The 12,746-nt window shown below is 53.1% G+C and overlaps 1 protein-coding gene across 3 annotated transcripts in view; it reads left to right on the plus strand.

Annotated features, from left to right (window-relative positions):
• Nucleotides 1–4,340: 4,340 nt before the first annotated feature.
• Nucleotides 4,341–12,746, plus strand: part of IL1RL2 (interleukin 1 receptor like 2) — a 41,146-nt gene continuing 32,740 nt past the window's right edge. For 2 of the 3 annotated variants that reach the window (XM_045587291.1, XM_045587290.1), the window contains exons 1-4: nucleotides 4,341–4,440; nucleotides 5,130–5,361; nucleotides 7,562–7,757; nucleotides 12,415–12,574. In XM_045587291.1, coding sequence (XP_045443247.1) covers nucleotides 4,380–4,440; nucleotides 5,130–5,361; nucleotides 7,562–7,757; nucleotides 12,415–12,574 — 649 coding nt within the window. In that variant the 5' untranslated portion in view covers nucleotides 4,341–4,379. The remainder of the gene's footprint in view (nucleotides 4,441–5,129; nucleotides 5,362–7,561; nucleotides 7,758–12,414; nucleotides 12,575–12,746) is intronic. The other variant, XM_036454004.2, reaches the window with a different exon arrangement.

Consider the following 12,746-nt stretch of genomic DNA (forward strand, 5'->3'; position numbering starts at 1 on the left):
TCAGAGGTCTGGTTCATCGGGGACCTATCACACCAGACACTCCGCTAAGGAAGTCCACAGATGTCACCTGAGGAGTGGGCCGCCTCACTCTGTCTTGTAAGGAAGAGGGCCAGGCGGCGCGTCTGCATTTCCCCGGGAAGGCACCCTCCTGAGACGTCGCAGGTAGAAGTCAGTGAGTTTTCTACAAACTAATGAGAGGAAGACAAACCAAGCGGGCAAAAGGGCAAACACATGAGAAGAATTCCATACGGAGAACACACATGTGGCCAACGATGTCCCAACTAAGCAGTCAATAGTGGAATGCAAAATGAAATCAGACGATAGCTTTTACATCTTTGGGCTGACAAAACTAGCCACAGGTAACAGTGTGATATGAACAAACATGTTGGCAAGCAAGTGAAGCAGGAACCCTTATCCTCCAAAGGATACAGATGTGGAGAAAATCAGGGATGTTCTAACATGATTGAAGACACACCGACCTCTGATCACTCACAGCCAACCTCTGAAAACCCAGACTGAACATTACAGAAACCTGCACTACAGCACCACTTTTAAGAGCAACACATACATTTGAAACATCGAAAATGTCCAAGGTGAAGGCTACGTGAATGGGGTCTGGCTATGCAGTGGGATGCCATACATGTTCCAAGTGAACGAGAGCTACGTCCTCCAAGTGCTTGGTCTCTCAAATGGAATGCTGAGTGAGAGAAAGCAAGTTACCAGTGTAGAGCAGAGTTGTGTAAAGATGAACAACGATACTTTGTATTGCTTAAGGAACACACACACACACACACACACACACACACACACACATTTTACGAAGCTGAGGGTAGCACAATTAGTGGGTGGGAGAGGTACATAGAGAAAAACTGCTAATTTTTATTTCTGCTGCTGAGTCTTGCTGACATAATGTATGCCCTGTTTTGAGTTATTTAGGTCTTAAATATTGTATGATACACATTTAAAAACATCAAAAGTGAAAATTAGAGAGAAAAAATAAAGAATTCAATTTAGGAGGTTCTGCACCGGGACCTCCATAATGAATTCTGTTTGAATTCCTTCCTTCCGTGCTCTTGCAAACAATGCTCCGGTTCCTCCGGTTCCTCCGGTTCCTCCGGTTCCTCCACGGTGATTGAGAACCTGTCCTAAATCTTGGTCCTTGGTTTTTCAATTGCAAATTTCACAGTCCCCACGAGATAGGTCCATGGCTTCACTAGCAAAGTAAAGTGTCAGAAACATCCAACGGGAGAGAGAGGCGGATGGGCTGGGATGGCCTTCTTAGCTCCCACACTTGGGGCACCTGTATGATTAGACTTGGCATATACTCACCTCAAACCACAGCAACAAGATGGGGTGCACACTTGTCTCTCCATAAAGCAGAAACTGAAAAAGACAAAATAAAAAGACGCTGCTGATAACAACAGGTGTAGTGTACGTGCTTGCCCTCTGTGATGGTTTGGTTTGGATGGACGTTGGCCCCAGTATGTCTGTGGAGGAGGCTCACCCAGACTGTGAGGGGCCCAGGGCAGGCTCAGTGGGCTGTGAGGGCAGAGGGCAGGCTCAGTGGGCTGTGAGGGCAGAGGGCAGGCTCACCAGGCTGTGAGGGCAGAGGGCAGGCTCAGTGGGCTGTGAGGGCAGAGGGCAGGCTCACCAGGCTGTGAGGGCAGAGGGCAGGCTCAGTGGGCTGTGAGGGGCCCGGGGAAGGCTCAGTGGGCTGTGAGGGCAGAGGGCAGGCTCAGTGGGCTGTGAGGGCAGAGGGCAGGCTCAGTGGGCTGTGAGGGCAGAGGGCAGGCTCACCAGGCTGTGAGGGGCAGAGGGCAGGCTCAGCGGGCTGTGAGGGCAGAGGGCAGGCTCAGTGGGCTGTGAGGGGCCCAGGGCAGGCTCAGTGGGCTGTGAGGGCAGAGGGCAGGCTCACCAGGCTGTGAGGGCAGAGGGCAGGCTCAGCGGGCTGTGAGGGCAGAGGGCAGGCTCAGTGGGCTGTGAGGGCAGAGGGCAGGCTCAGTGGGCTGTGAGGGGCCCGGGGAAGGCTCACCAGGCTGTGAGGTGCCCGGGGAAGGCTTAGCAGGCTGTGAGGGGCAGAGTGAGGCCCCACAGTCCCGGGCTGCTTCCCTCCAGGGTGGCAGGCGGCTGACATGTTCCCTCGTAAGAAATTAGGTGCGGAAGCAGGTAGAAGCCTGCTTTCTTCTGTTGGGTTAGACATCAAAGAGACTTCCAAATATTGCACATGGGTATGCAGTGGTTTGTAAACAGTGTCATTTTTCTCAGTAAGTTTGTTGGCTTTGGAAAGTATAGTTATTTTTCATAAAATGTCTGATATGCACATATAGTGCATTTTTATTGTTATAATTTAAAATGGATAAAGTAATGTTCAAATACTCGCTGCTTAATTTCTAATATAGCAAGTAATGACAGACACACCCACAGTGGGGCCTCGGAACCCGAGCGCGTGGCCTCTGCAAGCCGCTGGCCGCTGGCCACACCCCAGCCCCCTTCCTCCTCCCCCTCCCCCCCTCCCCCTTTCCCTTCCCCCGTCCCCTCTCCTCCCTATATCCCTCCCTCTTCCCCTTCCCCTCCCCCCACTCACCTCCCCCCCCCCCCCCCCCCGCCTCCTCTTATTTCCCCACCACCACCCCCGCCTGCCCCTCCCTCCGCCCGGCGGCCTCTCGCTCTGATTCTCCCCTGAGAATAAGCTTTTCTTGATTTTTCCTTTTTCACAGAGAGAGGGGAAGAACCATAAGGTGAGAGCGCACCCTGAGTGCGTGTCTCCCGCAGGCGCCCAGAGGGGGCGGGCGGAGCCACCGCCAGGTCCTTGCCGGGTCCGCCCGGTGCCGGGTGCCCGGGGGGCCGCAGCCCCACAGGCCGGCGGGTCCTGAGAAGGACGCAGCCCGCGTGTGCTGAGTGTCCGCCGGAGGGAGAGCCGGGTGTCCCCGCGCCAGGGCCACAGCCCCGCTCCCAGCTCCGGCCGAGCCGGCCCCGGGGCAGGGCCTCGCCCCCTGCCCGCCTCCCGGTCCCGGCTCCGCTCCGGCTCCAGGCGCTCCCGCCCGCCGGCCGCCTCCCCGCGCGCCCGGGAGCCCGCCCCGCGCGCCCAGGAGCCCGCCGCCTCCCCGCGCCCAGGAGCCCGCCGCCTCCCCGCGCCCAGGAGCCCGCCCCGCGCGCCCAGGAGCCCGCCCCGCGCGCCCAGGAGCCCGCCCCGCGCGCCCAGGAGCCCGCCCCGCGCGCCCAGGAGCCCGCCGCCTCCCCGCGCCCAGGAGCCCGCCGCCTCCCCGCGCGCCCGGGAGCCCGCCCCGCGCGCCCGGGAGCCCGCCGCCTCCCCGCGCCCAGGAGCCCGCCGCCTCCCCGCGCCCAGGCGGAGGGAGCAGCAGGCCTGGAGGTGCTGCCATCCTGCCTGGAGCCTCTCCATGCACCCCAGCCCCTGCCCCTGGCTCCTGTCCGCCTGCCGCCTGACAGCCTCGGGGCGCCCAGGTGGGTGTGCGGGAACCAGGTGGGTGTGGGGGGAACCAGGTGGGTGTGCGGGAACCAGGTGGGTGTGGGGGGAACCAGGTGGGTGTGGCGGGAACCAGGTGGGTGTGGGGGGAACCAGGTGGGTGTGGGGGGAACCAGGTGGGTGTGCGGGGAACCAGGTGGGTGTGGGGGGAACCGGGTGGGTGTGCGGGAACCAGGTGGCGAAATGTGTGCGACCTGAGGATCAAGGTCGGACCCAGTTATCTTCCCACCAGCCTGGGACCCACATCTGCCTACCCGCCCAGCGGCCCCTTCCAGGTGGCCCTCACTGGCCCTCACTGGCCTCCCAGGTGGCCCCCAATGGCCCTCACTGGCCCTCACTGGTCCTCACTGGCCCTCACTGGCCCTCACTGGTCCTCACTGCCCCTCACTGGTCCTCACTGGTCCTCACTGCCCCTCACTGGTCCTCACTGGCCCTCACTGGCCCTCACTGGTCCTCACTGGCCCCCACTGGCCCCCACTGGCCCTCACTGGTCCTCACTGGCCCTCACTGGTCCTCACTGGCCCTCACTGGCCCTCACTGGCCTTCCAGGTGGCCCTCACTGCCCCTCACTGGCCTCCCAGGTGGCCCTCACCTGCTCCCAGGTGGGCCAGGCTGGGATCTGGGTTCAGGCCGGTGGACCTGAGGCCTCAGGCGCTGGGAGGCACTCACCATGCACAGAGGACCCTCAGGGCTGAAGTGTTCGGGGGGCGACCCCCCAGGATGCTGATCCCACCTCGCTGCCCGGGGAAGGGGGTACCGCCTCCTCCCAGGAAGCGATGACACTCCTGCCCCCACTGCGCCCCGCTCCCTCAGCGCCCGCCCGTGGACCCACGATCCTCCACTGGTTCAGAGGTCGCTGGAGCCGGCCCCTGACACCCCCTCTCCCCGCAGCTCCATGGGGGCGCCGTCCCTGCTGCTGTGCCTGAGCGCGGCCCTCCCGCTGCTGCTCCACGCAGGTATGCTGGCTTTGCCTGGGTCTCCGGCCCCCTCACATATGTCCCTGTGTGTGTGTGTGTGTGTGTGTGTGTGTGTGTGTGTGTGTATGGGGGCAGGGGAGGTGCGGGGGGCGGGGTGCTCTGAGCTGGGCAGCTCACCTTCCCCAGGGGACAGGCCGGGTCTGCGGAGTGGGATGCTCGGCCCAGAGGCCCCTAGAGCTTCCAGGTGACTTGGAGAGGAGGAGGGTTCGGCAAAGTTGCAAGTCCAGACTTGGGTTCAAAGGCCAGATGGGCGCAGTGCTGCCTGTGTTAGGGGGACAGGGCCGCTGTGGGACCCAAGGCAAATGCAAACTAAGCAGTTTGGCGGGAAGGAACTTTAAAGCGAGTGGGCCTTTGAACAAATAGCTGGTGACAGAAAGCAGGCAGGAGCGCTGGGAGCAGGAAGGGTCCTCCGAGGGAGGGGCAGAAGGAGGCCTTCCGGAGGTGGGGAAAGAGCGGTTCCTTCCGGAGGCTGAAGGTGGGGAGGAGCAGGGACTCAGTCCTATGGATACATGGAGGATGTGGCATTCTGCTTTCCACATCAGCACACTATTTGGGGACATCCCACCCTGAGAAAGCTCTCAAATGCAATTGGCCGGGCATTGACACGTTTGTTGAACTAGTAATGGATGACGGCAAGATCTCCCGATTGCTTCCCTTCCTCTCCCTAGACGAATGCCAGGACATCCGCATGCTGACCGAGGCACAGCCGGCAAAGCAGCCTTTTGCCATTAACTGCACATCCCCTCTGCTGACCGCGGCAGCGCGTGCCACGTGGTACAGACACCCGAGCGAGGCCCCGGTCTCCACCGACCCGCAGGCCCGGGTCCACCAGGAGCAGAGCTGGATCCTGTTCCTCCCCGTGGCCTGGGGGGACTCGGGGACCTACCGGTGCCTTATAAAGTAAGTTCCCCCTTAACGAGCACTAGCACACTCTCCCTCACAAGTCATAATTACATGTCTATAATTCTCTTAGGAAAATCCTTAGTAAATTCTTAACAACTTAAAAACTCAGTGAGAAGAATAAAACGTAGTTTTATAGTTGTAAAACAACTTCCAATGAAGACATTTTAAAGAGAGAAGACTTGTAAATCAGTTGTTAGAACGTGAAATACAGCTTTTCCCGTGGAAATGATGCCACAGCCAGACCGACTTCCAAAGCTGGTGCCTCCCAGTGTTACCGTTGCTGCCCTCTTCCTCCGCGCGCCCAGCGACAGGCTGCAGTCCAGCGGGGAGCCAGCCTCCTCCGCGCACCGCTCTGTAAGGCGCCTGCTGCGGAAATGGAGCAGTGGCAAGCACCACGCGTGTTCCGGGCCCAGTGTGCGCTGAGCTGGACCTAGCCCTGTGTGGATGGATGACAGCTCTGGTGGGAGAGCTGAGCGGGTGGGCCTGCGGAGAGCCAGAAGCATGCCTCACTGAAGGCGGCATCTATTCAGCTCATCTATTTTCCAGTTTTCTGAGGAAACATGAACATCAGTGCGTGTGTGCACATGACCTACATAAAACACACCTTGGACCCAGTTCTGCCTTTACTGTCATGCGCGTGCAGGAGCTGAATGCCTGCGGGGACCCTGTGGCTGGGCTCTCTTATCTGCAGAGAGGGCTGATGCAGCCTGAGAGGGCTGAAGGGAAGTGAGCTGGGATCGTGGGAAGCAGGTGCCTCCAGAAGGAAGCTGCATTCGCTCTCATTCTGTTTCTGTGGTATCTGCCGATCCCTTTCTGTGTCCGGCTCCGATCATACGATTCCTCATTTTCGTATGTCAGACGGACCTACGGGACAAAACCACGCGGTGGTGCAGAAGCAGAAGTGGCGGAAGCACTGAGTACTGGCCCCTTTTCGCGGCTCCACTGCCCACGCCATCGCCATCCTGCAGGCGATGACTGCTCATGGCGGTGCACTAACTAGAAGGGAGACTGTGTGTCACACAGATTCACCCTGAAATCCAGACTGCACTTACAGTGTCTAAACCTGGGTGCTGGGAAATGGGGAAAATCATCTTTTAGAGAAAGGAAACATATTGTCTGTAATAGAAAATTAACAACAATTTTCACAAAATTTTAACATATACATATATAGACATGATACATATTTAGTAAACTGTATTTGAAATACTTTCAAATTCACATAAAATTTGCAAGAGTAGTATAAAGAACTCTCACTTACCCTTTAACTGGATTTCCCATTATTTGATGTTTTCCCACATTTACCTAATTATTCTCTCTCCGTATATTTGTGCATCACACATGGTAAGTTTTCTAGCTCATTATTCCCAAACCATGTGCGCTGTAGGCGTATGACCCCTGACCCTTTACTATTTCAGTGTGTGTTTCCTGAAAACAGAAACATGTTCTTGCACACACTGGGACGTTTTACTGTAACAGTGTTTTACACCCGCCCTCCGCAGGCCGCGGTGCCGTCCTCCGCGCGGAGCAGCGCGCTCCTCTGGGGCGCTGGCAGGAGCGGCCGGCCTGCGGCACGCGCTCCCGTCCCTGGAGCAGTCCTCAGGCTTCCTCACGACGCCGACTGTTAGAAGCAGCACAGGAACCTGTTTCATATGAAATCCCTAACCTGGGTTCTCTCTCCACGAGCCTCCAGGTTGGAACACTGTGCCGGGCTGTGTCCTCGGAGGCCACATGCAGCGGCGCCGCGTCCGCCGGCCGGCCACGTCAGCGCTGGTCACCGGGCTGGGTGCTCCCAGTTCCCATGAGCCGGCACTTCCTGGGTGCAGTGGGTGCAGTGCTCCCAGTTCCCATGAGCCGGCACTTCCTGGGTGCAGTGGGTGCAGTGCTCCCAGTTCCCATGAGCCGGCACTTCCTGGGTGCAGTGGGTGCAGTGCTCCCAGTTCCCACGAGCCGGCACTTCCTGGGTGCAGTGGGTGCAGTGCTCCCAGTTCCCACGAGCCGGCACTTCCTGGGTGCAGTGGGTGCAGTGCTCCCAGTTCCCACGAGCCGGCACTTCCTGGGTGCAGTGGCCGGGCGCTGTGCTGGTCCCGCTGCAGGCAGGTTCGCACTGTGCTCTTGGGGATCGGCTCGCGTTTGGAGATGACCAGCATCATTGGCTCTGTGATTGTTTCATGAGGCTCCACTCTGTTATCTCTTACAGTGATACAGACGTGTGTCACCAAGTACATGTAAACCTCACTGTGTTTGGAAAATATGGGTGTCGCAGAAACAGTCAGAGGAACTTACCAGATGGGCACGAGCAGATCCTGCATGTTGGGGGAGATGACAGCCTCTCGTGCCACCTGAACTTCCCGAAGAGTTGTGTCTTGGACTTGAACTCAGTAAAGTGGTATAAGGTAAAAAAAAAAAAAAAAAAAAAAAAAAAAGGATTTTCCTATTAATACTCTAACTTCTTTTCCTTAAAACCCACTAGTGCCAAAACCGGTTTGGCTCAGTGGTAGAGCATCGGTCTGCGGACTGAAGGGTCCCAGGTTCGATTCTGGTCAAGGGCATGGACATTGTGGGCACATCCCCGGTAGGGGGTGTGTGGGAGGCAGCTGGTCGATGTTTCTCTCTCATCGACGTTTCTAGCTCTCTGTCTCTCTCCCTTCCTCTCGGTAAAAAAATCAATAAAAATATATTTAAAAAAATAAAACCCACTAGTTTTTTCAATTTTAAGGCAAAATTAGTAAAATGATTGTGTATCTCAGACAGATTTGTTAGCTAATTGCTATTGCCAATCTTATCTGCTAATTATTTATGTTTAAATTTATGGTTATTATAGCTTTGTAATATTTTATTATTTGTATCTTCCACCTTCCCCCTCCCCCCACCATCCTTACTTTCCAGACCATCCTTGGCTATTTCTCTTTTCTAACAGATTAATTAGTCCATTTGTTTGAATGGCCCTCGCATGCTGCAATAATCACACAGCACCACCCCCTGAAGTCTCCTTCCCACTCCTGATCTGTGTGTCCTGGGCCCATGCCCCTCCCCCAACAAGTGGCTACTCTTATTAGTCCTATTAAGTGTGATGTTTATTTTGGAGTTAAAAGCCCTTTACCAGATCAAGGAAGTTCTATTGTAGTTTGCTTGAAATCATATTATGAATGGATATTAAATTTTATCTGCCTTTTCTAATTATTAGATACTAGAGGCCTGGTGCATGGAAATGGGGAGCCCTGGATGGGGAGCCCTCAACCTGGTCTGCCCCCTCAAACAATCCAGGAGCCCTCAGAGGCAGGAGGTGACACCCCATCACACCACTGCTGCTGCTACTGCTGGAAGCACAAGCCTCCGCCTGCTCCTGTTACCTGAGCCTCTGGCAGCCCTGGGCAGCTGGGGGGCTGAGGGGACTGGGTACTCTGGAGGCAGGTGCACAGCGCTGAGGGGACTGAGCACTGCCATCTTGTGGCTGTGGGCACTGCCATCTTTGAGGGTGGGGCAGCCAATTAGCATATTCCCTCCTCATTGGCTGTGGGCACCACCATATTTGTGACAGTGTGAGGGTCAATTAGCATATTCCCTCGTTATTAGGTAGGATTTCTTTCCTTTTACTCTGCTCTGTACTGAATAACAGGAACTGATTTGTGAATGTTATACCAATGTTGCATTACTGGAATAATCTAAATTGGTGTTGTCTTATTTGGCTTGTTGTCTTATTTGGCTTGCCTGATTAGTTAAAATTTTTTCATGAAAATCATGAAGTAGTTGTTTGTAATTTTTGTTGTCTGCTTTGTCCTTGTCAAATTTTGGTATAAAGGATATGCTGACCTTGGAAAATAACTTGGGAAGTAATCTTTACTTTCTTCTGGAATGTTTAAGATTGATTTTATTTCTTATGCTACATGCTTTAAGTGTTTATAGTGAAGTTATGTAAGACTGGGACTTCCTTTGAGGGAAGGTTTTAAATTATAGAATTCAGTGTCCTTATTCATAGAACCACTCAGATGCCTTACCTGTTCTTATAGCAAATTAGCACATCGTGCTTGCTTAGAAATTTTCATTTTATTTTTATAATTTTTAAATTATTGAGCTAAAATTGTTCAAAATATACTCTTATTACCTTTTTGTTTTATTTTATTTATTTATTTAAAAATATATATATATTATTGATTTTGTACAGAGAGGAAGGGAGAGAGATAGTTAGAAACATCGATGAGAGAGAGTCATCGATCAGCTGACTCCTGCACACCTCCTACTGGGGATGTGCCTGCAACTAAGGTACATGCCCTTGACCGGAATCGAACCCGGGACCCTTCAGTCCCCAAGCCAACGCTCTATCCATTGAGCCAAACTAGTTTTGGCTCTTATTACCTTTTTAATGTTTGTAGGATTTGAGGTGATGTCTTTTTTCATATCTGGTGTCATATCTCCTCTCTCTCTTCTCTCTCTCTCTCTCTCTCTCTCTCTCTCTCTCTGTGTGTGTGTTTTGTTTTGTTGATGACTCCAAGGGTTTTTCAACATGAATAGTTTTTTCAAAGCACTAACTTTGTTAACTCTGTTTCATTAATTTCTGCTGTCTTTTAGCCATCTCCCCCCTCCCCTGTTTTCTTGGGTTTTAATTTGTTGGTATTTTAATAACTTTATGAGATGGATTTTTGGATGATCCTATATAATAAAGGGCTAATATACTAATTAGACTGAATAGCAGAATGACCATCCAGTCGAAGCCAGAGCTGAGAGGGCTAACTAGGCTTCAAGGGCTGAGCCTCTTGCAGGGAATTTGTGTGTTGGGCCTCTAGTTAATTATAAGCCTTCCTTCTTTTCTACTATATGCATTTAAAGTCATTTTTCTCTAAACTAATTTTAGCTGCTTTCTACACTTTTGATATATAATATATTCTTATTCAGTTGAAAGTATTTTCTAATTTCTAATGTTATTTCTTCTTTGAACTCTATTATTTTTAAGAATTGCCTAATTTGCAAATATAGTGGATTTTAGTTGCTGTTAATCCTCACCTAAGGATATGTTTTTCCATTGCTTTTTCAGAGTGAAAGGAAGGGAGGGAGGGGAGGTAGAAACATCAGTGTGAGAGAGCCACATTGGCTGGTTGCCTCTCACCCCCCCCCCCCCCCCCAAGTAGGGGCAGGGAGTGAACCTACAACCCAGGTTTGTGCCCTTGACTGGGAGTCGAACCCATGACCCTTTGTTGTGTGATGCTCTACCCACTTAGCACAACAGCCAGGGCAATGCAGTGGATTTTTAAAAAGTTACTTTTCTGCTTACTTGCACTGTGGCAGAGAATCTACTCTATATGTTGTAAATAGTTTGGAATTTGGTGAGACTGCCTTCTAATTCCACATTTGTAAATGCCTCAGGCTTATTCACAAGAATGAGAGCACTGCAGTTGGGTTTGGTAATTCTGTTATTCACGTCTGCAATACACTTCCCACCTTGCCTTCTTCTTTCAGTTCCTTAGGAAGAGATGCAGAAGTAACCTTGGTGGCCATAGGTTTTGGAGTGTGGCTCACCCACTTCTGAGCCCAGCCCAACTTCTCGGGAACCAGTGTCCACTTCCCTCTCATGGCTCCTGGACTCTGCTCCTCAGGCCTCTGGCCGCCACCACTGCCTCGCAGCCCCTCCTGGCACCGGTGTGAACGGGCAGGGGCCTCATTGAGGACTCTGGCCTGGCTGCACCTGCTGACATCATAGACATGAAAGCAGTGACATTTGAGAGGCAAATTTTTAGCATCAACTCTGCCGCTACACCAGTGTCAAGATGCAGACGCATTGCACCTGGATTTCTCCCTTAGAGACTAAATGAGAGTTTGGACCACATGATTTCAGGCTTTCCAACCCCCACGGCCACTAGCCTGAGGGAAAACCTATTCCTTCCCACTCCCGTGTGATCAGACTTAGAGGAGCAGGCAATGGTTAGCATTTGGCAGTGCTATAATCCTTACCACTGCTTACAACGCATGTCAATTTCTATAAAACTCGGAGACAGTCCAGAGAGCGTGATTGGCCTACGTGCGCACCACCTTTAACCTGTGTGTCTTGTAAAGTTGGATGCCTGGCCTCTTCTCTGCTGCTGAGCCAGGCCATGCACGAGGGAGACCCAGACAGATTTCATTCAAAATAGCCACTCTGCCTGGGAAGACAGGAGGAGGGAGAGAGGCAGGGAATATAAGAAGGAAGGACCGTTCTCCAGTGTCAACCTGTGCAGACCCAGCGACCTCAGTTACGGCTCTGTTTTTGCTGTGGGTCCCCTTGGGCCACAGTGTTTTCATCTGTGAAATGGGATACATTATGAAATATTTAGAGCTTATATCTGCCGGTGTTATGCCAGGCACTGGGGATGTCCTGAGGAGAGAGCGCCCTCGCTGCCCAGCAGTTACAGTTCACCAGAAGGCAGACAGACAAGCAAAGGGAATAGTTTCATTACAGCACGAAGTCAGTCACAGGACTTCTGAGGAAATGCTTCTGGGCGAGTGGCTGCTGAGCTGTGTTCACAGAATGATTGACAGCTAACTCGGGGGGGACCCCAGGTTAGCTGTCAATCATTCCTAAACCTGGTTAGCACACGTTGACTATGGTCCAAATAGGACGTTGGTAAGGAGTTATTTTGACCTCTGTAAAAGCCAGCCCTTGGTGAGTGCAGGTACAACAGGGCCTGTGACACAGTGAAGCAGTCCTTGGCCAAGGGGTGTGGTGCCGTCGGATGGCGCCCATTGGGAGAGAAGGCCCTGAGGGTGAGGACTCTGCCTGTCCACATCCTCCCACTGCATGCATTATGGCCCAGCCTGTGTTCCTCCACGGAGTCCTCCTGCAGCCTGAGAGGCCTGTCCGCAGACCCCCATTAGGCTGGATGTTTGTAACACCATTTCAGCCTGCTGAACGCTCTGTCAGCTCTTCCTGGAGAGGGTTACAGTCTTCAGTAGATTGTAAACTACCTGACGTCTGGGGTCACACAGTTTCTTGTATCTCCCAGTTCAGAGAATGCTGCCAACTGGGAATGGAACTGATCCCAAAAGGCTCTTTGAGTTGAATATTTTTTCTTTTATGTTTAGGACTGTAAAGAGATTAAAGAAAAGCGGTTTAAAAATTGGGAGAAAAGGCTGTTAGTGAACAATGTCTCGGCAGAAGACAGGGGGAGCTATGTCTGCAAAGCCAACCTGACACACGCAGGGAGGCAGTTCACCGTGTCCCGGAGAATTGCGGTGAATGTCAGTAAGTACGCTCACGGCCTGCCTGAGCCCCCAGCTCCGTGGGAGATGGTGCTCTCCCTTGAGATGAGGGGTTGATCTTCCTGAAGGTTAGAGGGCTCTCAGATGTCCCTGTTAGAATCAGGGTAGAAAGAATGAGGCAGGAGCAGTTTAGTTTCCTCATCTGAGAAAACAGA

The sequence above is a fragment of the Pipistrellus kuhlii genome, unplaced genomic scaffold (genome assembly GCF_014108245.1).
Source record: "Pipistrellus kuhlii isolate mPipKuh1 unplaced genomic scaffold, mPipKuh1.p scaffold_m20_p_27, whole genome shotgun sequence".
Taxonomy (NCBI): Eukaryota; Metazoa; Chordata; class Mammalia; order Chiroptera; family Vespertilionidae; genus Pipistrellus; species Pipistrellus kuhlii.